This window comes from Caretta caretta, chromosome 20, assembly GCF_965140235.1.
Source record: "Caretta caretta isolate rCarCar2 chromosome 20, rCarCar1.hap1, whole genome shotgun sequence".
Lineage (NCBI taxonomy): Eukaryota > Metazoa > Chordata > Testudines > Cheloniidae > Caretta > Caretta caretta.
This window is the reverse complement of record NC_134225.1, coordinates 4786667-4808456: the sequence shown is the minus strand read 5'-3', so window position 1 is coordinate 4808456 and position 21790 is coordinate 4786667. Positions and strand designations below refer to the sequence as shown.

Genomic DNA, 21790 nt, shown 5'->3' with positions numbered 1-21790 from the left:
TTGACTAAACTCAGAGCAGTGACCCAAAAGTGAAAGATCACCCATCACTACCCTGAGGCATCCACTGTCACCCCTCAGCACAGAAGTTGATACAGCTAAATTCTGTCTATCGGGCTGCATCATCTTCCTTCAGTTAAGCCACTGGGGTGATATTAAAATGTGGGGGTGCTGTTTATGAGGATGGCTACCCACACTCTAGAATTCAGCCACTGGGAGGGACAGACTGAAACCCCCACTGTCTTGCTGCGTGACTGTGGGCAGGTGGCGCCCCCTCTCTGTGACTCAGTTTCCCCATCTCTGTAACGATACTCTCCCTTTCGGCAAAGCACGTTGAGCTCAATGGATGAAGAATATGACTGCGCTTAGTCGCATTTTATGGTACCCAACCAAGATCAAGGCATCATTGTGCTGGGCACTCTACCGACATGTTGAGAGACAGTCCCTGCCTCTCAGAGCGGACAATATAACTAGATAAAACCGGCAAGGGATGGGAAGAAAAGCGACTTGCCCAGGTCACCCCGCAGGTCAGAGACAGATCTGGGAGCACCATCGAGATCTCCTGAGTCCCAGTTGGGTGCCTCAGCCATTAGCCCCACTCTGCCTCTCTGTACAAACACGAAGCGGGATTATTATGAGACTCACCAAACCTCATTACACTTGTGACGTCCGGGCTTGTCTACATGGGGACAAAGTGAATTAAGCTAAACCCAACTGACGCCATTCGAATACTGGACATCGGCATCCACACCAGAGTTTAACGAATCTGCTTTAAAGACATATCTTTGGTTAATTCAGATGACATTGGATCTTTGTCTCTGCTGCTTTGGATTCAAAGTAGCTACACAGGGCCACTCAGAAAAATTACTGCAGCCCTTCAGGTCTGTCAGCTGAACGCAGCCCCGCTCCCTTCTGGGCAATAGGGCTTGGCATGTCCTTTATTCACATACCATTGTGCAAATGGCTCAGGCAATTAGCAATTAGGTAGAAGAGCCAGATCCAGAGCCAAGTCTAGCAACTGTGAGAGTGACTGCAGGGGAGGGAGGGTCCTGGAATTCAGTCAGCCAGCCTGGGGGGCACTGGAGAAAGCCTGCATCCCCCACCACTTTATCAGCAAGCCTTCCAGAATGGCTGTTTAAAGTCCCCCTGACTTGGGGGAGTTGTCTGCACTTCCAAAGCTGCAATAGGGCACCCTCCAGGCCGCACAGTGGCAATGGACACAGCCCTGTCTGGTGTTTGTAGACCATGCTAATGCAATCCCCAGTGCAGTGGGCTGCAGGTTGAGACCCACAGCACACCCCTCCAACCCCCACACAGACCCCTATGCCCAGTGCCTCCCACACAGAGACCCTTCCACAGAGTGGGGCCAGGAGTAGAGCCCCCGGTGGGGGGGGTCATGCAGCAGGGACCCTAGACCCCACTCTGTGGGGCCAGGTAGCAGCCCTGACCCCACAGGGCCGGCCGGCCCAGACCCCTGCCACACAGGGCCGGCCAGCCTGGACCCCACCATGCAGGGCCGGCCAGGAAGCCAGGAACCCAGATCCCGTGCGGCTCGGCAGCCTTTAGCATACAGCTGGTGTCTACAATGCAGGGGCAGAAACTGCATGTAAACCGGGCTAAATACTTCAGCTCCACCATCTCCCCCCAGCCCCCAAAAAGTCATCCTTTCTAGGCCTTAACCCTGTGCCTTCCCATTAATACACATCATAAAGGTGGTCTGGGGATTGGGGGGGGGGACGGGACGGGACGATCCATCAATCCCATGATCTTGTCACACACGTACGGATGAGAGGGGTGCCATATCCTCTTCGTCTCTGCTTCTCCCTCCAGCCTCCCCCTCATGCCATTTGGAAGCAGGGTTCTAACCATTCTTTCGGAGCTTTCTTTGCGCCCTTCTTGGTTCCTTGTAACCTTGCCGCCCCGGTGGGCGGTTTTCGATTCTGGTAAGTGACAGGCGGATAACAAACCCAAGGCAGCTGTCCAGAGGTCAGCGCCTGGAGCAGTTACAGCACCTTCCTCGTCTGAAATCTCTTTACATAAGTGGGATCAACACCTGGAACGATACTTAATACCGTGCATTTCTATAGAGCTTTTCGGCAGAGGAGGCCACATGGAATAGGGCGGCCTTGAGGGGAAAGGTTTCAGAGTAAAATAAAATACATTTGTTAGTCTCTAAGGTGCCACAAGTACTCCTCGTTCTTTTTGCTTGAGGGGAAAAGGCACTGCTCTAACCACTAGACCCCCTTCCCGGAGTCAGCTTTAACCAGTAGAATCCACTCCCAACCCAGAGTCAGGCACGAAACGCAGGATTCCCGAGTCACCAGCTTCGCCTTTCTCACCACTAATCCCTCTCAGAACCAGGAACAGAACCCAGGAGTCCTGACCCCAGTCCTATGATTTACTATGCTGTGGAAACACCAACTGCGATCCCAACTCCACCTTCTAGAGCGGAGGTGGGCAAACTACGGCCCGCGGGCCACATCTGGCCCGCGGGACCATCCTGCCGGCCCTTGAGCTCCCGGCCAGGGAGGCTCGCCCCCAGCCCCTCCCTTGCTGTCCCCCCTCCTCCGCAGCCTCAGCTCGCCGCGCTGCCAGCGCTCCGGGCGGTGGGGCTGTGAGCTCCTGCCAGGCAGCGTGGCTGGCTCCGGCTCGGCTGCCAGTCCTGGTGCTCTGAGCAGCCTGGTAAGGGGGCAGGGAGCGGGTGGGGTTGGATAAGGGGCAGGGGGTCCTGGGGGGCAGTTAGGGGACAGGGAGCGGTTGGATGGGGCGGAGGTTCTGAGGGAGGGTGGGTCAGGGGACAGGGAACAAGGGGGTTGGATAGGCTTGGGAGTCCCGGGGGGCCTGTCAGGGGGCGGGGGTGTGGATAGTGGGCTGGGCAGTCAGGATACAGGGAGCAGGGGGGTTGGATGGGGGTGAGGTCCCGGGGTGGGGGGGCAGTTTGCGGCACAGCCTTCCCTACCTGGCCCGCCATACAGTTTTGCAACCCTGATATGGCCCTTGGGCCACAAAGTTTGCCCACCCCGGTTCTAGAGGCAGCTGTTGTCAAAGAAACGCCGCGTGTCGAAGTGGGGGTGGAGAAAGCCTCAGTCCTACATTTGCAGCAGCATGCTCCAAGCATCAAAGCCAAAACCTCCAGCCTGGGTGTGAGCCATTCTCAGCGATGATTCAAATAATCCCACGATAGGATCCAGTAGCTTGTGTCTGCAGAATATAAACCAGAGCCTAGAATGGAAACATGTAGGCCAAGCCAAGAACTTGGGAGCCTCAGTGGAAATGAGTAAAGAAATCAGCACCCTTGGGGACGACGGGTCTTATCGCCCCCAAGTCATGGATGACGCAGGACTCACTATCTCCTGTTTAGGATTAGCCGCCGTGTTAGTCTGTATCCGCAAAAAGAAAAGGAGGACTTGTGGCACCTTAGAGACTAACAAATGTATTTGAGCATAAGCTTTCGTGAGCTACAGTTCACTTCATCGGATGCATGCAGTGGAAAATACAGTGGGGAGATTTTATGTACACAGAGAACATGAAACAATGGGTGTTACCATATACACTGTAAAGAGAGCAGGAGAGAAAGAAGAAGAAAAAAAAAACCTCAAGGGGTCCATCCACAAGTTACTTCTCTCTTCCCCAGCACAAGGGAGAGTGGCCACGCTGCAACTGGGTGCTGCAGGGGTTACTGGGATATCACAGAATCTCAGGGTTGGAAGGGACCTCAGGAGGTCATCTAGGCCAATCCCCTGCCCAAAGCAGGACCAATCCCCAATTTTTGCCCCAGATCCCTTGCTCTTGCTGGTACACCGGACCTGACCGGCTTACTTTCACCTCTGCTGCCTACCCATTCGCCTCCTGCCAGGGCTAAAGCTACTGAGTTATCATTTGCTTATGAGCTACCCAGGAAACATTTCACATGTGTTCATTTGCATCTCAACAGACGCACTTCCTGTTATTACAGTAGATTGCATTGCAAAGCTAGAGCAATCTGTGTGTGCCTATTGAATGCTTAATATGTATTAGGATAGCACTTATTGCTCATCATCACCAGTACCGATAGAGGATCACGTTCTCACCAATGACAGGTTTCAGAGGAACAGCCGTGTTAGTCTGTATTCGCAAAAAGAAAAGGAGTACTTGTGGCACCTTAGAGACTAACCAATTTATTTGAGCATGAGCTTTCGTGAGCTACAGCTCACTTCATCAGATGTTTACCGTGGAAACTGCAGCAGACTTTATATACACACAGAAATCATGAAACAATACCTCCTCCCACCCCACTGTCCTGCTGGTAATAGCTTATCTAAAGTGATCAACAGGTGGGCCATTTCCAGCACAAATCCAGGTTTTCTCACCCTCCACCCCCCCACACAAATTCACTCTCCTGCTGGTGCTAGCCCATCCAAAGTGACAACTCTTTACATAATCAAGTCGGGCTATTTCCTGCATAGATCAAGGTTTTCTCACATCCCCCCCACCCCCATACACACACAAACTCACTCTCCTGCTGGTAATAGCTCATCTGAACTGACCACTCTCCAGGTTTAAATCCAAGTTAAACCAGAACATCTGGGGGGGGGGGGTAGGAAAAAACAAGAGGAAACAGGCTACCTTGCATAATGACTTAGCCACTCCCAGTCTCTATTTAAGCCTAAATTAATAGTTCTCACCAATGTAGAAACATTCACATACTTGGGCAGCACCATCAGCCAGGACAGTGGAATAAGCCAGGACATCCGGAAAAAATCAATAAAGCCAGGAACACCTTCAGGAGCTTAAATACCATCTGGAAATCATCAGAATACACCACCAAAACCAAAATCAAGATTTATCAGAGCTGTGTACTTTCAACACTACTTTATAGTGCAGAATGCTGGGGAATGAGAAAGTACGACATGTTCAAACAGTCTTCAGTCCATACAACCTGCCTCAAAAAAATCCTCCATATCTTTTGGCCCAGAACAATCTCAAACCAAGATCTATTAACACAGTGCAGCCAAGAGGATCTGAGCACCAACATTGTCAGTAGGCGTTGGAGATGGATCGTTCATGTGCTTTGGATAGAAACTGATTCCATCACCAGTGTAGCAATAAGATGGACACCGGAAGGCAAGCGAAAACAAGGCCACCCGCAAACAACATGGCGAAGAGCTGTGGAAGCCGAGCTGAAAAACCTGGGGCACAGCTGGGGAGCCATTGAAAGCTGGGGAACCATTGCCAGAAACAGACAGGAGTGGAGGAGCTTCGTCACTGCCCTAAATGCCAGAGGCGTAGTAGGATGATGATGATGTAGTAGGTGCAGACCAAAATTAGGGCTCCATGGGGCTGGGTACTGTACAGACACCCAGGGAACCGTCTTCACTGCAGAGATAACTCGGGTGATCGGCCCCCCAGGTTAGCTTAGCTCTGGTGAGGAGTGAGGAGCCACACTGCAAAACCCTACTTGAGTCACTGGGGCTACTTCTGGGGGCACAGCCCCAGGGTCTTTGAGCTGAAGTGAACTGAGCCATGCTATATTTTTTCCCAGTGAATTGTGGGAAAATTTGTCTGTCCTTCTCGATACACAGGGGTTTGGGGGGAAGGCACTGGAGGACTAGCAGCCCTTGAGTGGTTTGTTAGCTTATATCCACACTGCAAAATGGGAGGGTTACCAGCCCAAATGAAAGCCTTGCTCGGGTTTTAGCCTATACCCCAGGAAGGACCAGCTAGTTCAGGTGTAAAGCACCATTAAACTCTGATGAGAGGGTTGAATGTGTGGACAAGAAGGGGAGTTAAGGGCAACACCCAGATAATAGCCCAGGTTAAATGTGCAGTGAACATATAGCCATAGTAAGAGAAAGTCCCTGCCCCAAAGTGGTCAGCGCTGGCCTACCTCACCTCCCATGGAAGTCAATAGTTGCTTTCAGTGGCCCATGCTAGCTGACTAGTGCTGCTTTCCCCCTACCTCAATCAGCAGGGGTGTGTGCTCACTGCATGGAAGAAGGTAAGGACACGTGGTATGGGCTGTAACCAGGCTGCAACTTCATTAGTCAAATTACCTCCAAGGTTCCAAGATAGGTAACAACCCAGCACAGTCACCCGCACCTCAATGATCCCTTTGACAACTCTTTGGGTGCTTCCTCACCACAGTAGGGGGTTCTCCTGGTACCTGCACCCCCTAACATCCCTCCCCATTTTGGGGGTTGAGGCAAGAGGGGACTCTTCCCCCCCGCCCCATGAGCACTGCCATAAAGTGCATTGTTGGGGCCAGAGCTTCCAGAGTAGTGTCCTGGCCCCTGGTTCACCTCAGGGCTTAAATTCAGCTGGAGCTCTTTAGAGTGGAGCTCTGGTAAATATTTTCAAAGCTGCGGGGCTGAAGCCCCAAGCCCTGGCACCTCCTGTGGGTGGCTCTAGGAAATGCTCTATGAGAATTTAAGCCCTGGTTCGCCCACTCTATGGTTCTTGCTCTTTGGGGTAGAAGGGTCCAAGTTCTGTCCCTGCCACTCCCATGAAGTTCCAAGTGTCCACAGCAGGACATCCAGGAAGCCCTGGATTGATTACAGGATATTTGGACTCCCCAGCTATTTAACTACATGACTTTGCATCCTGCATCCGTCCCAGCCCCCGTCTGCTTGGCATCTAGCTAGCTTGCCACCTCCAGTAATCGTGCCAGGAAGTACAATACCGTGGGATAACTCAATGGCTCTTGACCCACCTTTGTTGAACAATACGCTCCTTGTCATACGTCTCCTGTTACTGAGGGTTGGACTGGAACTAGAAACCAGTTCAAACTTTTAAAAATTTCTTTGCTAGGTCATTTTCTGCAGTGCTAAAAAAAAAAAGATGATAATCACTAGCACATCCTAGGATATAATAGGAATGAAAATTAAACAAGAGAGCCAAAGTATTTGCTCTAGAGACTTATATAGAATTTTTACCCTTGCTATAAGATTTTATAGAAGTAGATTCTATAAGTAGGGCAGAATTTGATTTTTATTATTATGATGGATAATAGCAATGTTTATTTTTAAGCTTTTTTTCTGGTTTTGTCTATTTCAATGTTCATAGTAGCAGGAAACTATGGGGGTTTGGATAATAATTATTTAACGACCGTTGTCATTTAGATGCAAAAAGTTAAAGCTTCATAACCATTATAATACAGGTTTCAGAATGGTAGCTGTGTTAGTCTCCAAGGTGCCACAAAGACTCCTCATTATAACACAAATTGTCAACATCACAGGTCAAACGATCCAAAGTCAATAGCCTTAAAAATCAAACTCCATTTTTCTTTCTTTGCCTGTCTAAATTTTGATTACTGTTGGTGGAAAAATCTCCTTTCATTGGTTCGTACAGTGAAATCAATATTTACTGACGTTCACCAATAAAAATCTAAACTTTCAAAACCTACCTCTAAATGGATTCCGGACAGGATACGTCAACAGGAGCTCGTCAAAAATTTGCCAAATTTTAATTGTGGGATGAAATTTTTCAATGAAATTTAATCAGAAGGGGGTGGGGAATGCCACAGAAACCCACCACAGTCGCATTTACTTCAAAGACAGGAACTACACAAAAATGAGGAAGGTAGTTAAATGAATATTAAAAAAGGGTCCCATCAGTGAAATGCCTTCAAGCTGCATGGAAACTTTAAGCACACCATAATAGAGGCTCAAACTAAATGTATAGCCCAATTTAAGGAAAAAGAAAGAGGACCAACAACAACAACAAAAAAAGCCATCCTGACCAAACAGAGTTAAAGAGGCAGTTAGTCAAAAAGGCATCCTTTAAAAATTGGAAGTTAAATCAGACTGAGGAAAATAGAAAGAAGGATAAACTCTGGCAAGTCATGAACAATTAGGCAAAAAATAATTTGAATAGACAGCTCATAATTGCAAATCCCAGTGTCTCCTGACCTTGCTTCAGAGAATGGCCTAAGAGCTCAGTGTCAATGGGCACCTGGATGCAAGGAGCAGAGATGGACAAATGGCTACCAGGGCTCAGGGAACTGTTTGCTGCAATCTACAGAAGGAGCCTCGCTCTAGCTCCTGGGCCAGAGAGCAACACAATGCCACTCCGACAGCCAGCCACGTGTAAAATTGTGTCTAACTGCGGTTGTGAGGGAGGAGACAAAAAGGTTCGTGTGACCAATAGGAAAGGGAGTAGGGCTGATTCAGAAGGCAAAGGTTGTGGCTCACAGGAAGTTATTTACAGGGTGGGACTTTTCCTTCCCCCACAACCCCCATCCTTCTATTTAGTGGGAAGTGGTTTCAGACTAGGTTGGAGTCTAACCTGCAATAAGGTCAGGTCTCACGTTGTGCTTATCAGGAAACCGGCCGGAACATCATGGGGCTCCAGTCCACAGACTTTGCAAACCGCAACAATTGCTTTGGTACATTCTGTGGCTGAATACTGTCCCCCAGTGTGGTCTCATAGCAGTCATGCTAAACTCCTCAATACTCAACTCCATAACTCTATGTGCATGGCGTCAGGGATGCTCAAAATCGCCTCCAGTGGACTGGCTCCCAGTACTCTCTCATACCCAGCCGTCACAGACTACAGGAGCTTTCTCAACCAGGTCAATGAAAACACGAGGATCCCGTTGCACGGCAGTCTTGCAGAACCCACCAAAGACAAGACTAAAATCCCACAACCCTCTATGGAACCACATGGAGACCTTTACACTCAACTTCGATGCCGAGGCTCAATGGAGAGTCACATGCAGCGTTTTGACTGCTCAAAAACTAACATTGCCAACTCTGACTGAAGCTATTGCGGGAGATGTTTCCCCCCTCCCCCCAACATGACAATGTCATTTTCTTAAAATATCCTATTAAAATCTCCCGGATTGCTTTCAATAGTCACCAGGAGATCGATGCCGATTCCGACAGCCTCCAGGCCAATCCTGGAGGGTTGGCTACCCTATCAAAAACAAACAGTTCATCGTCGACCCTGTTGAGGAACCAGTGGGTTTCGATTTATGTCGGAGAGACTGGTGCAGATTGAATCACACCAGGACAACTCATGGGAGATGTGGACAAGCCCTCTTCCAATGGAAAATGAGCCAGACCCCCGTATGTGACGGTGGTTGCCAGGCATAGAGGATGGAGCTCATCATATCCGAGTGTCCCTTTATTTCACCGGGGGTCTGGAGGACCGGCACCAGTTCACTGCTATGGCAATGTGCTGGCTATCAAACCTAGATATCCAGTTGTAATTGCCGCACATGTAGACATAGCGAAGCTAGCTTTACTCTAGCTAACTCGGGTACCAAGAGCAGTGAAGCTGTGGCAGCCTGGGCCTCAGGTTGGGGACACAAGGGGGTGGCTGATTCATGCTTTAGCACCTTCACCACTATTGATACCTGAGCTAGCTAGATCAAAGCTAGCTCGGATCCATCTACAATTACAGTTTAGACATAGCCTAAGTGATAAGATAGTACCCTAACCAGTAGGCCATCCTTCCTCTCTACCTTCTACTGCCAGTCCCCATCACCTGCTCTCATCTGAGGATTGAGGGGAAAGGTTCCTCCCCTGTCACTGAGACCAAGTTATCAGAGGCAGTACAGCCCCTCAAGGGAAAGGCACAGATGAAGCACACAGGACAGACTAGCGCTGACAGAATCTACATACATCAGTCATAACATACAGCACGCAACCCCTCCTCCTGCCGAAGAGGTCACCGCTGGAAGGCTTCGCCACTGAACAGACTCTCAGGAAAACAGACAGCAACCAGGGCCTGCAACGAAGCGAGGCAGCCAAGAGCCACAGTCGTGTGTCTCTACCTGCTGCAAATGCTCTGCAATGAACATGTCTGGGATCCTTACAGCAGGCTGGGCAGGTGAGATCTGGGCTGAACCATTCAGCACACCTCTGATCTGTTCAGACAAGACAGGCCGGGAGAAGGCCCGGTTTCAATCTCAGTTGGCACATGCAGAAACAGTAGGCTGGCACTCAGAGGGGTCTGCACCATTTAGTTACACGTACTCTAGGATATACAATAAAAGGTACAAGCAGGGGTCGTGTGCTCTAACGGTTATGGGGGAACTAGGAATCAGGAGTCCTGGGTTCCATTCCCAGATTTGGGATCTAGTATTTAGAGCAGGAGACCAGGGATCAGGATTCCTGGCTCTGAAAGGGAGCGTGTTTCCCAGTGTTTAGAACCAATCCATGCCTGCTCTGTATTACTGCTGTGCTGGGGAGACACCCTGTGGTGAAAGAAGATGGCACCACAACCCTCCAAAAATTAGACTACGTATGGGCTGGAAGAAGGATCTTCTTCATGGAAACATTCATTATCTGTGAAATAGCTCCTCCCCTCCCGTAAATGTGTCTCTCCCCGGTGTTGCTGACTCTCACAGTTTGCTCATGAGTCTCACAATATGTGGTGTTTTACTTAAAGCTCCACCTCCCAGAGCCATGGGATTTGGTGGGACTCTCAGCTTTCCTTTGAAAGACTAAAAGCTAGTTTCTAGCCCCAGCAACAGCAAAGACTGGAAATGTGACCTGAGTGCACCTTATTATTATGATTTACCTTCAAGTCTCAGAAACCAGCCGCCAAACAAAATGAACCCCTGAAATATAGATATTTAAATCTAAGGATTCGTTTAAAGCAAACTCATGATTTCTGAATGTTGGGGGTTAGCAATACCACATATGTTCCCTTCTCCACTCCATATCATGATCTCAGAGCCCTGCAGGGGGTTGGACTAGGTGACCTCCTGAGGTCTCTTCCAACCCTAATATTCTATGACTCCCTTCCAAGCGTGCATGTGCCAAGGTTCCTTACTATTCTAGCCAGCACAGCTGACGACATCTACAGTTAAGTTAGCCCAACACTTTCCACCATAAGACCCTATTTTCAATGGCTTATAACTTTGCCACGTTTTAATCAGTTTGGCTGAAGTTTTTCCAGACCGGGTGTCTGCCTCAAGCTGAACTTTTTTTTTTTTTTTTTAAAAGTTTCAAACTACCACACTTCAGATGTTTCCCAGGATGAGGTCAGGGAAAGTTACATTAATTCACCCATGGTAAAAATGCTTTTTTACAACTGTTGAGTCAAGAAGCTCCAGCCCCTCCATGCTTTGGAGCAAGGGCTTGAAATTTGGCAATACAATGAGAGAAGTCACCACCTGCACGCCCCCTGGCAGCAGAATGCAGTATTACAACGTCCCTCATCTCCTCCTTTGGCTCCCAGTGGCCTGTTCTGGCATGTTGGCCCTCCAGCCAAATCAAGCTCAGTTTGCTCCCCCTCCTGGGGTTCAGGGGCAGTAAATAAAAGCTCCAACAAAAGAATCTTCATGTCCAACACAGACCAAAATAATCTCCTGCCCTGCCGGGGCTCAAAGCAAAGTCCTTTTGCCAGACTGCTGACTCTCTGGTTTCTTCCCCATGGAGAGTCCAAATTTAGTCAACATGCAATGGGCACCCATTGCTTCCCACCCGTCATAGCCCAGCGGCTTTCAAGGGCTAACCTAGTTCAGTCTGTCTGGGCTTCCTGGACCACACCTTGCTCCCCTGACTTATCTGACAGGCCTTTTGCTGCTCTCTGCTGCTTCCTTCCTTGCCACTGAGCGCTCTCTGTACTATCACAGAATATCAGGGTTGGAAGAGGTCATCTAGTCCAACCCCCTGCTCAAAGCAGGACCAATCCCCAATTTTTTCCTCAGATCCCTAAATGGCTCAAGGATTGAACTCACAACCCTGGGTTTATCAGGCCAATGCTCAAACCACTGACCTATCCCTCTCCCCCCAACCCAGCCTCCTTTTAGCTGAGCCTATTAATTCATGCAACCCCTCTAACTGATATCATCTAGGGGTGTGGCAGCTGAGCCAGCAAAGATGTGGCTGGCAGAGCCTGGCCACCTTTAGAGCCCTAATCAACCTCTGACAGGCAAGGGAGTGGCCTCTGTGTCCGGAATGTGTCTTTTGCTGTCCCACTGGGAAAGCCGCCCAAATCTAACCAAGGGATAAGCCGTTGGAAAAAAATTCAGTTTGCACATGCTCAATAGAAACTTGTTGGTGCTCAGCAGCTACAGTTTATGATGATTCCATCTGGCACAGAGCATGCTCCATTCCCTCACAGCTACTATGAACCTCCATCACAGCGCTCCTGGGCAGGACTTTCTCTACAATTGCTATTCCTGGCACCAGTACAATGGTTCCCACCCCGCCCCCAGCAGAAACACGAATTGTCAGTTATGCCCAGATGTCAAATGTTAATCTTTTCCAGAGCTTGGCAGATCGCTTAGAAGAACAAAATGCTTCCCCGCCAGGAAAGGAAGGGCTCAGATTTCAAACACAACTGTGTTAAGAGCCACCTATTTTGTCTCAGGGCTAACTGTTCATTTTGGATCCAAGCCATTTTCTTCATGGATTGATGCCTTTCAGGAAATTCTTTAAAAACAGCACCCCTTGGACAATGTTCACCCATAAATCAGTATATCCTGAACGGCTGAGTGTGGAGTTTTTGTAGCTCATGCAAATCTTTTTTGTTACAGTAAAATTCACATTTTTGATCATTACTGGAGTGTTCATCTCATTCTGCAGCTATAAGAATCATGATGAAACTTCATATTTTTAGATATACAGGTTGAAACTGGATCCCCCCTCCCCATCCCTAGTAGCTGTCACAGCTGATGTCTGGAGTTCCTTACAAGGTCATGAGATCATTACACTATATCATAACAATGTCCCTGCAAACTAAATTGGATAGCACTAATAAACAGGTAATATGGAGTGACGTGCTAGAGAGCAGTACAATTTGGACCTGTTTTCCAAAGGTTGAGCTAATTAATCTATTATTGCCTTGCTTTTGTGATGTCAAAAGCTTTCTTTTAAAACCATGATTATACCTAATTAGCAGAAGGCTCTTCTAGTCCAGCACCCGTTTGAACCACAATGATATTTGGACAGTGATATTAAAAAACCCTCTTTGGTGGAAAGATAATTACTTGGCTGCAATAGGACTGTTCCGAGACTGAAAAGCGTGAAGAATGTAAACAGCAGAGAAGTTAAAAAGTGGAGCCATTGCGTCTGCGTCAATACCAAAAGTTATAGGAATCAGACTGGGTTAAGCAGTCTGAGAAGAAGAAGAATGAATCAATCCTGCAACAGAACAGGAAGTAGGAAATTTTCAAAAGTGCTCAGGGCTGTTCCCAGTGAAGTAAATGGTCAAACTCCTAGGGCCAGATTCTAATCTCATTTATACTAATGAGTTGTCTACATGGAAAGTTACTGCACGGCAAGCCATTGTGTGAATCTACAGCACCCTAGCTTGTAACATCCGGTGTGGACACTGCTACGGTGCACATAAAGTCTCCGAGTGCACCTTGATGTATATAGTAGATTCACATCCTGTCAGAGCTTTAGAGTAGCACATTACCCTCTGTTTTGGAGGGCATACTTCATAGTATCTTCTTCCTCTTCCCTCCTTGGTCCATAATTCTTGCTGTTTCTCTTTTAATAGTTTTCTTGATAAACTTTGAAATTCCTGCTTACTCAAAGGAATCAGTTTGTTTGGCAATTCTGAGTAGTTGGGGTGGAAAAAATTATAGATTTAGGGTCAGACCAACAAGGAAAATATTGAAATTTCTGGCAAGTCAAAGACAAGAAAAAAAAAACTTTGTTTCTGGTCAAATGAAATGTTTTGTTGCAACAATATCAAACCATCTTGTTTCGATTTTGGCCATTTGTAATGATGCTTTTGTTTGTTTTTCCTGCAATGAACAATCAGCCCCCCCAAAAGTCAGCAAATACCAACAATCTGGCAAAAGTCAACAAAAATTCACAAGACATTTCTGTATTGCCAAATCTGCTTTTTGGGAAGAGGAAGGGGGCAAAAGAAAGTTTCAGCCAAAAAATTCTGGCCGATTCCACACATGATTAAATGCCAGTAGTTTATCTAAAGAGCATAACCTATTGTTAAAAAAAGGTATGTAACATTGTCCATAGATTTGGAGGACCAATAAAGTTGGACTCCAGTTTACACAGTTCTAAACAGGTGGTGAAAATTCTAATTCCCACTGGAGTTCCGCCATTCAAACATTTGCTCCAGAATAGCATTGTAATCAACATGAGACTGGAAGATCAGGGAAATGAGACAAAAAGGGCCGCCGACAGGCCCAGGTCTTAGGGAAAGAGTGTGTAGAGTCCCAGGCTAACCTAGCTCACAGGGGTAATGGGAAATCTCCAACAGTTCCAGGCAACAGAAATTGTCCACCAGTGTTTAATGCTAGACCTGAAAACTCTCAGAGACAGGTCTCTCAGCCCTGCTTTCCCCAAGAGCAAACCTGCAGCTGCCTCACTCCCTCCAAAGCCGGTGGACAGCTCCTACAAATGGCAACAATGGATGCAATACAAGCACTGACAATTACCTCTGCCCTAGGCATAAAGTATCTCCCCACAGCTCCCTTGACTCCTGGGTAGGGGGTGAATAACCTGACAGCATGATTCCTCCACAGTAGGGCTGAGGAGAGGGTGTAAAGTTGCTCCCAGTCACCTTCCAGCCTGAATGGATTTCTTGCTGGAGGGAGTTAAAAGGACTTGCAGCAAACCTGTGCAGAATTCTTCACTGCAAAGACTAGTGTGGCATTCACGCATTGGCAGGGAGCACTGGGGCAGAGGCCATATTGGATAATAGTGCCCTGGCAGGGGGCTGGGCTGGATGACTCTTAAGTAGTTTTCCTTCTCTAGCTTCAGTGATATAGAAATGATTAGAACAATTTTCACAGAAGGAAAAAACACCGTGTCCTTTCCCCAGGACACAGCTATCAAAACAAGCTGGTCTGATCAACTCCAAAATACTCCCCAGAGCTGGTCTGAGAACAAGCACCAAATCAAAAGTGGGACCAGATCCTCAGCTAATTTGAATCGGCTTCGCTCCATCAAGATCAGAGTGATGCCAGTTTACACCAGCCGAGCATCTAGCCTGTTGTTTCAGGGGAAGTTAGAGGTGGCCAAAATAGGGCTTGGGATGGAAAGTTTATCCTCAGTAGACAAGTTCGATCCAGGACCATAATTTAAGTAAGTCGTTATACGACAGTGAGATTCCTTATTCATTTATATTGCAAGAGCACCTAGGTGGCAAGCTTGTGAGCCAGGACCCCAACACGTATTGAATCCCTGTTAAGTTATTTGAGATTCATGGCTGATCTTCCAGAGATCAAGGAAGATTGTCTATTTAAGTATTTTTGTCCCAAAATGGGGTGGGTTTATTTGGCACTCTCGCTCTTTTCTTTTCACTTGAGCAGAAAGGTGTTTGGAACAGAAACCCTGCAGGCTCAGAAATCATTTCTCCACATAGGATGTGTTGTGGCAATAAGGGACCAGTTTATCTACAAGGGAAAAATTGATAGGTAGGTTGATTGGTCCGAGCACTGTAAAAAACAAGTTGCTGAAGGCGGACGTTGAAAAATGCGGCAACTGTAGGTTTTGCAATAGACCCACTTAAAAAAAAAAAAACACATGTAATGATTCATAACGACCCATGGAACTAAAAACCAGAGTACCGGTGACCCACCTGTCATCTTTTAGCATCCTGCTAACAAGCTTAAAAGCACTGGTGAGGAGCAGAGTTTAGCCACAACCGGTTTGCACAAGGAAAACAAGATTCTGATTTTAGGAGAACATTGGTTCTTGTGCAAGGTAAGCCTTTTCCCCCTTCCTAGTATCCAGTTTCAGCGCTTTGAAGAAGTGAAGTCAGGGTGATGTATCTGATGGTAGGGAAAGGGTTAGAAATTCTAAATTATTCATAAAACTAGGGAGATTTTTTTAAAAAAAAATTAAATAATCATTTGGATTTTGACTAACCTTCTCAGGAAACAGTCTGATTTACTTGCTTCAGTAATGTGTCACTGTCCTAGAAGTGACCAGCTAAAGGAAGATATGGGGATAATGAGCAATTTCAAACATTGGAGCTGGAACTAGGGGCGTAGGGGACACTGCTATGCCTCCTGGCTTGAAGTGGATTCCATCATCTACTGGGTTTATAATTTGATTCAATGACTCTCAGCATCCCCACTATAAAAATTGTTCCAGCACCCCTGATTTCAAACCTTTGAACCATTATTAATTAGACCTTCTAAAGGGTGTGTAGATATATATAAATAAAATACACTAAAGATTGTAAGGTGCTCAGCTGCTGTGGTAATGGGGACCATATAGACAGGAGTGCAGGGTAAGGTTTATTACCATTAAACGAGTCTTTGAAATATACAGCTGTTTTCTTGTAATCATGTACTTTTGATTATATATGCCTATAGGCAACCAGGTCCTAGGATCTAATTTTCTACCCATCAAAATGCTGGAAATGCAGTTTAAAATTACTTGTGTTGTGATTCATCCAGCTAAGGCTGGCTTTAATTTGTTGGCAAATTGTAACGTCGGGTGTTATTTCTTGTACAGAAGGCCAAATGAAAAGCCTACAGTGGCTCTACCTATATGGACTAGTAATCGCGGTGTTGATCCCAGCCAGCTGGCAGATTGTCCTCAAAGATTTGTCCGATGAGTCTAGGTAAGGTGCATTTGAGACTGACAAGTACACCATGGGTTGGTGGTACTGGGCTGAAGTAGGTGGAGATATCAGAAATGCTACCATCAGATACAGCTTAACAATGTCAATTACTCTGTTTTATTTGACAGGTTTCAGAGTAACAGCCGTGTTAGTCTGTATTCGCAAAAAGAAAAGGAGGACTTGTGGCACCTTAGAGACTAACCAATTTATTTGAGCATGAGCTTTCGTGAGCTACAGCATCCGATGCAGTGAGCTGTAGCTCATGAAAGCTTATGCTCAGATAAATTGGTTCGTCTCTAAGGTGCCACAAGTCCTCCTTTTCTTTCTGTTTTATTTGGCTTTGCTGCCAGGTGATGATACGGCATATTACAATGTGCAGCAGATGAAAAAGTGAATAAGATGGTGAGGTGTATTAGGAAAGCAGCACAGAATATGGACCATGTCATTATGCATTGCAGTATCGTCTAGGAGCCCTGGTGATCATAGAATCATAGGACTGGAAGGAACCTCAAGAGGTCATCTAGTCCAGTCCCCTGCACTCCTGGCAGGACTAAGTATTATATAGACCATCCCTGACAGGTGGTTGTCTCACCTGTTCTTAAAAATCTCCAGTTAGAGATTTCACAGCGTCCCTAGGCAATTTATTCCAGTGTTTAACTATCCTCACAGGACGTTTTTCCTAACGTCTGACCCTAAACCTCCCGTGCTGCAATTTAAGCCCATTGCTTCTTGTCCTATCCTCAGAGGTTAAGGACAAACAGTTTCTCTCCCTCCTCCTTGTAACAACCTTTTATGTACTTGAAAACTGTTATGTCCCCCCTCAGTCTATTCCAGACTAAACAAACCCATTTGTTTCAATCTTCCCTCATAGGTTGTGTTTTCTAAACCTTTAATCATTTTGGTTGCTCTTCTCTGGACTTTTTCCAGTTTGTCCACCTCTTTCCTGAAATGTGTCACCCAGAACTGGACACCATACTCCAGCTGAGGCCTAATCAGAGCGGAAGAATTACTTTTCATGTCTTACTTACAACACTCCTGTCCTGCTAATACATCCCAGAATGATGTTTGTTTCTTTGGCAACCGTGTTACACAGACTCATTTAGCTTGTGATCCTCTATGACCCCCAGATCCCTTTCTGCAGTACTCCTTCCTAGGCAGTCATTTCCCATTTTGTATGTGCACAGCTGATTGTTCCTTCCTAAGTGGAGTCCTTTGCATTTGTCCTTATTGAATTTCATCCTATTTACTTCAGACCATTTTGAATTTTAATCCTATCCTCCAAAAGAACTTGCAACCCCTCCACAGCTGGGTTGCTCCTAGCTCTGCCACTGGTTTACTGGGTGACCTTGGGCAAATCATTTCACTGCCCCATGGCTCAGTTTCCCCATCTATAAAATGTGGATACGATGCTGACTCCCTTTGTAAAGCACTTTGAGATCTACAGTAGACGCACTAAAGAAGAGTGAGGTATTATTAATTGTATATAGTGTAGCTCTATGTAAGGAAATGTATGTTTTGGTTTTATGGTAGCACCTACAGGCTCAGACCAAGATCAGGGCCCTGTTACACTAGATACTATCCAGAAAGAGATTGTCTGGGCCCTGAAGAACTTAGTCTAAACACACACAGGATGAAAGGGATGTGACTTACATACAGTTACATTGCCATAGCAAGTCAGCAGCAAGGGCAGGAACAGAATTCATGCCTGCCAACTGCCACTACGGTGTGCTATCCACAGGACCCCGACCCATCCCATCCCAACACCCTCCTTAACTTTTCCCCATCCCTCTCTCCCAAACAGATGGCAATCTTTCGAATCGAAAAGCGCTCGGAGTTTTACTTCCAACATCAAGAGGCATTCCGAAGGCACCTTCACCAGTGATTTTACCAGATATTTGGACAAGATGAAGGCCAAGGACTTTGTGCACTGGCTTATCAACACGAAACGTTACAGGTATGCAAGTGGAATATGGCTGAAATGGAAGAACAGGGACACGGTTCTCGGCAGACTCCTGAGAACTGAGTGACTCAAGGATTGGAAGGGGACAGCCTCGGACTGCTCGAAAGATTTCCGTCAAAGCTGTTTCACAGTGGAAAATTGGGGGTTTTGACAAAATGAATTTTTTCATGCAAGTATTGGCTTTCTGTGGGAGATTTTGATCTTTTGTCAAAAAGCCAGAACACTCACCAACCGAAATAGTTTGGCCAAAAACCAAAATAGTTTGGCCCAAACCAGAAAATGGATCCGTTAGTGGCCCATTTTTCAGGGTTCAAAATTTCCACCCAACAAAATTTGAAGATTCTGTAGAAATGTTTAATTTAAAAAAAAAAAGCCACCTCTCTTCATTTGTCAAAATTTTCATTGGAAATTTTCTTGCGGGATGGGGAGTGGGTCAGATTCCCACAGAGAGGAGTCAAGGCTGGGTTCTTTAGGACAAACTCTGGGGTATGCCTCCTAGGCCAGGCAGACAGACAGTCATGGCTAGCTCTCTTCGAGCTACTGCACTGAAAATAGTTGCCTAAATACAAGCCCACCTGACCCCCTGGGTGTGTTTTAGGTGGCTGGCCCAGGCCATAATCTCCACACTAGCTCGAGCAGAGGTAGTACATGACCGTCTACCCAGGCTGGAAGGCCTGCTGTTCCCAGCTGCAGTGTAGACATAGCATAGAGACAGGGCCTCTGAGGGTACCAGAATCCCCCTCTGATCACCCAAATGGCAATGCTCCAAAGCGGCCTGGGCAGCTGTGGGGGGGCAAGCACATGGGCACAGGTGTCTTGGCTGGAAGACTCAGAACCGGTAGAACAGAAGTCAATGAGGGGCAGTTTTTAAGGGGGAAGAGTTTCCAAAAGATCGGGCAGAAGGGAAAGATAAGGCATAAATAAAAAATAATTTCTTCTGCTCTTTAATAATGCAGTATACCAAGGAGTGAGGGTTGAATGGCTGTTTTGCACAGTTAGTACATTCACAGATGGATTTTTCTTACTTTCCACAGCTCTACAAAGAGGTACATAAAAGGAGACCACAACGTTATCTCCTTCCCTTCTGACCACTCACTATTTAGGTAAGTCAGATACACGTTGAATTTCCAAACGTCTATTTCTTGCAAACTGCTCCCACAGCTGGGTTGTCCTGACTTCTGAATCAGACACCATGAGCTAAAGAACCAGTACATCAGCTTGAGGTCAGTAGCAAACTTTGAGCCCCTGCAGCGGGGGGGGGGGGGGGGTGTTAGCCTGGATTACACACTCCCTTTGCCTGGGGAAGACTGTCCCAAACAGAGCGGGTTGAGAACATTGGGTCAAAGTCAAAATGTTTCATGCGACCGTATCGATATCAAAGATATTTTCCCCAGAAATTGTTTGAAATCATTCAAATTTGCAATGGCCTATTTTGTTTGGACAGTCCTGGTTTATTGCTCTGATTTTCTCATATTAATTTTAAATATACTTCTACATTATCAAAGCAAAAATGTTTCAATGAGATTTTTCGGTGTTTCCAAACTGACATTTTTTGGCATTTCTGTTCTGCAGAAAAATATGAAATTTCAATTTTTCATCCCAATTTAAGACAAAAACAAGTGTCAGATGCCATTTTTGACCAGTTCTAGTACCAAGCGTTAGAGGTCTGAGCAATTCTATTTAAATCAGCAACAGATATTGAACGAGGGGCTTTCAGATCAGAAACCCTGGGCTCCTACCTTCTCAGCTAGACAATCCTTTGCCTAGCAGCCCCATAGACCTATGTATATGGTCTAACCGGTTGAGCTGGACATTTTGTTAGTGTTGGCCAGTCAATCTCCCGAGCAAAAACAATTCATGGAACTAATGCAGTACTAGACTATGGTAAGGGTGTAAGTTAGACTGCCCAGAGCAGAGCCGGACTCCATATTACTCTAGTCCCTGGTACCTCCTGGCTGGCTGGGGAAAGTCATACCTGGCACAGACCATTTTCCTCTCCGTGTTGGTTCAGCTGCTTTGGCCAATGCGTTTGATGGGACAGACTCAAGGCTCCCCGCCCTTGCCAAGCTGCTCACTGCCCACTGGCAAAGGGAGGGTAGTAGTAGGCTGACAACAGTGCTTGATGGGTAGCAATACTGGTAGGCTGCACAGGAGAAAAAGAGGGAGCTTTATGCCCCGTTACTCCCCTGTGCTGAGGCATGTGAAGGGGCAGCATTTCCGTGAATAAAAGACTAAAACCAAAACAGCTGTCAGCTGATTGCAGACTGTTCACAAACAGAAAGAGAAGGTGACTTAATTATCTTTCTAGCCCAACAAATAAATTGGTAGCAAACAGTACACGTTAACCAGACCCTGTCTAAAGTATTGACCTAGCAGCTACTGATTTAGGAGGAAATCTATACTTATTTTAACCCCAAATGTAAGCCATCCATTGCAGTCCCAGGAATCGCTGAACAGCAACGGCTAACACCACTACCATGTTTCACTGCCCTATATTTCTGAGCTCCTATGGCGTTCTGTGTTTGTTTCTTAGGTCCAATTAGCCACCAGACCAAGAAATCAGCTTTGTGGAAGGATCTTCCCACAGCTGTCTAGTGGATCTAGTCACATCTGACAACGATCAAAGGATTCTTCAATGAAACTGAATTGTACTAAGTGTTCATGGCTCCCCGGGTATTGTCATGACAAGGTATAGTGAAATATCCAACATCTGTGATGAAATGATGTCAGCACGCCGATTTGTTTCGACCCTTTACACTACTGTTTTAGTGTTGTCTGTAGGCTGCTTCTCTGGCACCAGAGTTTCTGCACGTTCTCGTAAATGACAATAAAAACCATGCTAAATGAAGCCTTTTGTTTTTTCAAGCCAAGATCTGCCATATTTTAGAGTAAGTCATCCTGATAATTTTCCAAGTGGAATTTTTAGTGGGGGGAGGGGGGAAGAAATCTACAAAACAGCATCCAAGGGCCAAAGATATTTAAGGTTTCAAGTCATACACACACCCCGAAGCATGTGCTAAACATTAACATAAGCCTGTGTGAGAAAGGCCTTTGCTCCAAGACAGCCATCGCTCTGTACAACAGCTGGACAACGGGGTCCTGGTCCGTGATGGGGGCTCGTAGGTACTTCATATCATGCAAACAGGACAAGACTGGTAGTTGTAAATATAATTCAGCCTGTTGGACTCAGGTTAGAAAGGACACCCCTGCAAGCCCCAAAGTATGCAGTTAGGTGAGATTGAATAGCCATGCCTTGCTCTTATATAAGAAGACTTTTCCCCCATAGCTCTCAGAGCACTTTACAGAGGAGGTAAGTATCATTATCTCTATTGGGAAACTAAAGGCACAGAG

General features: G+C 46.6%; 1 protein-coding gene across 1 annotated transcript; it reads left to right on the top strand.

Moving 5' to 3' along the window:
• The first annotated feature begins 15435 nt into the window (after positions 1-15435).
• Positions 15436-21268, top strand: LOC125627643 (exendin-3-like). Its single transcript, XM_048831968.1, has 5 exons — positions 15436-15611; positions 16371-16479; positions 18281-18433; positions 19474-19542; positions 20973-21268. Exons 2-5 carry the CDS (start codon positions 16379-16381, stop codon positions 20980-20982), a joined length of 333 nt encoding a protein of 110 aa, XP_048687925.1. The 5' UTR covers positions 15436-15611; positions 16371-16378; the 3' UTR covers positions 20983-21268.
• Positions 21269-21790: the final 522 nt, after the last annotated feature.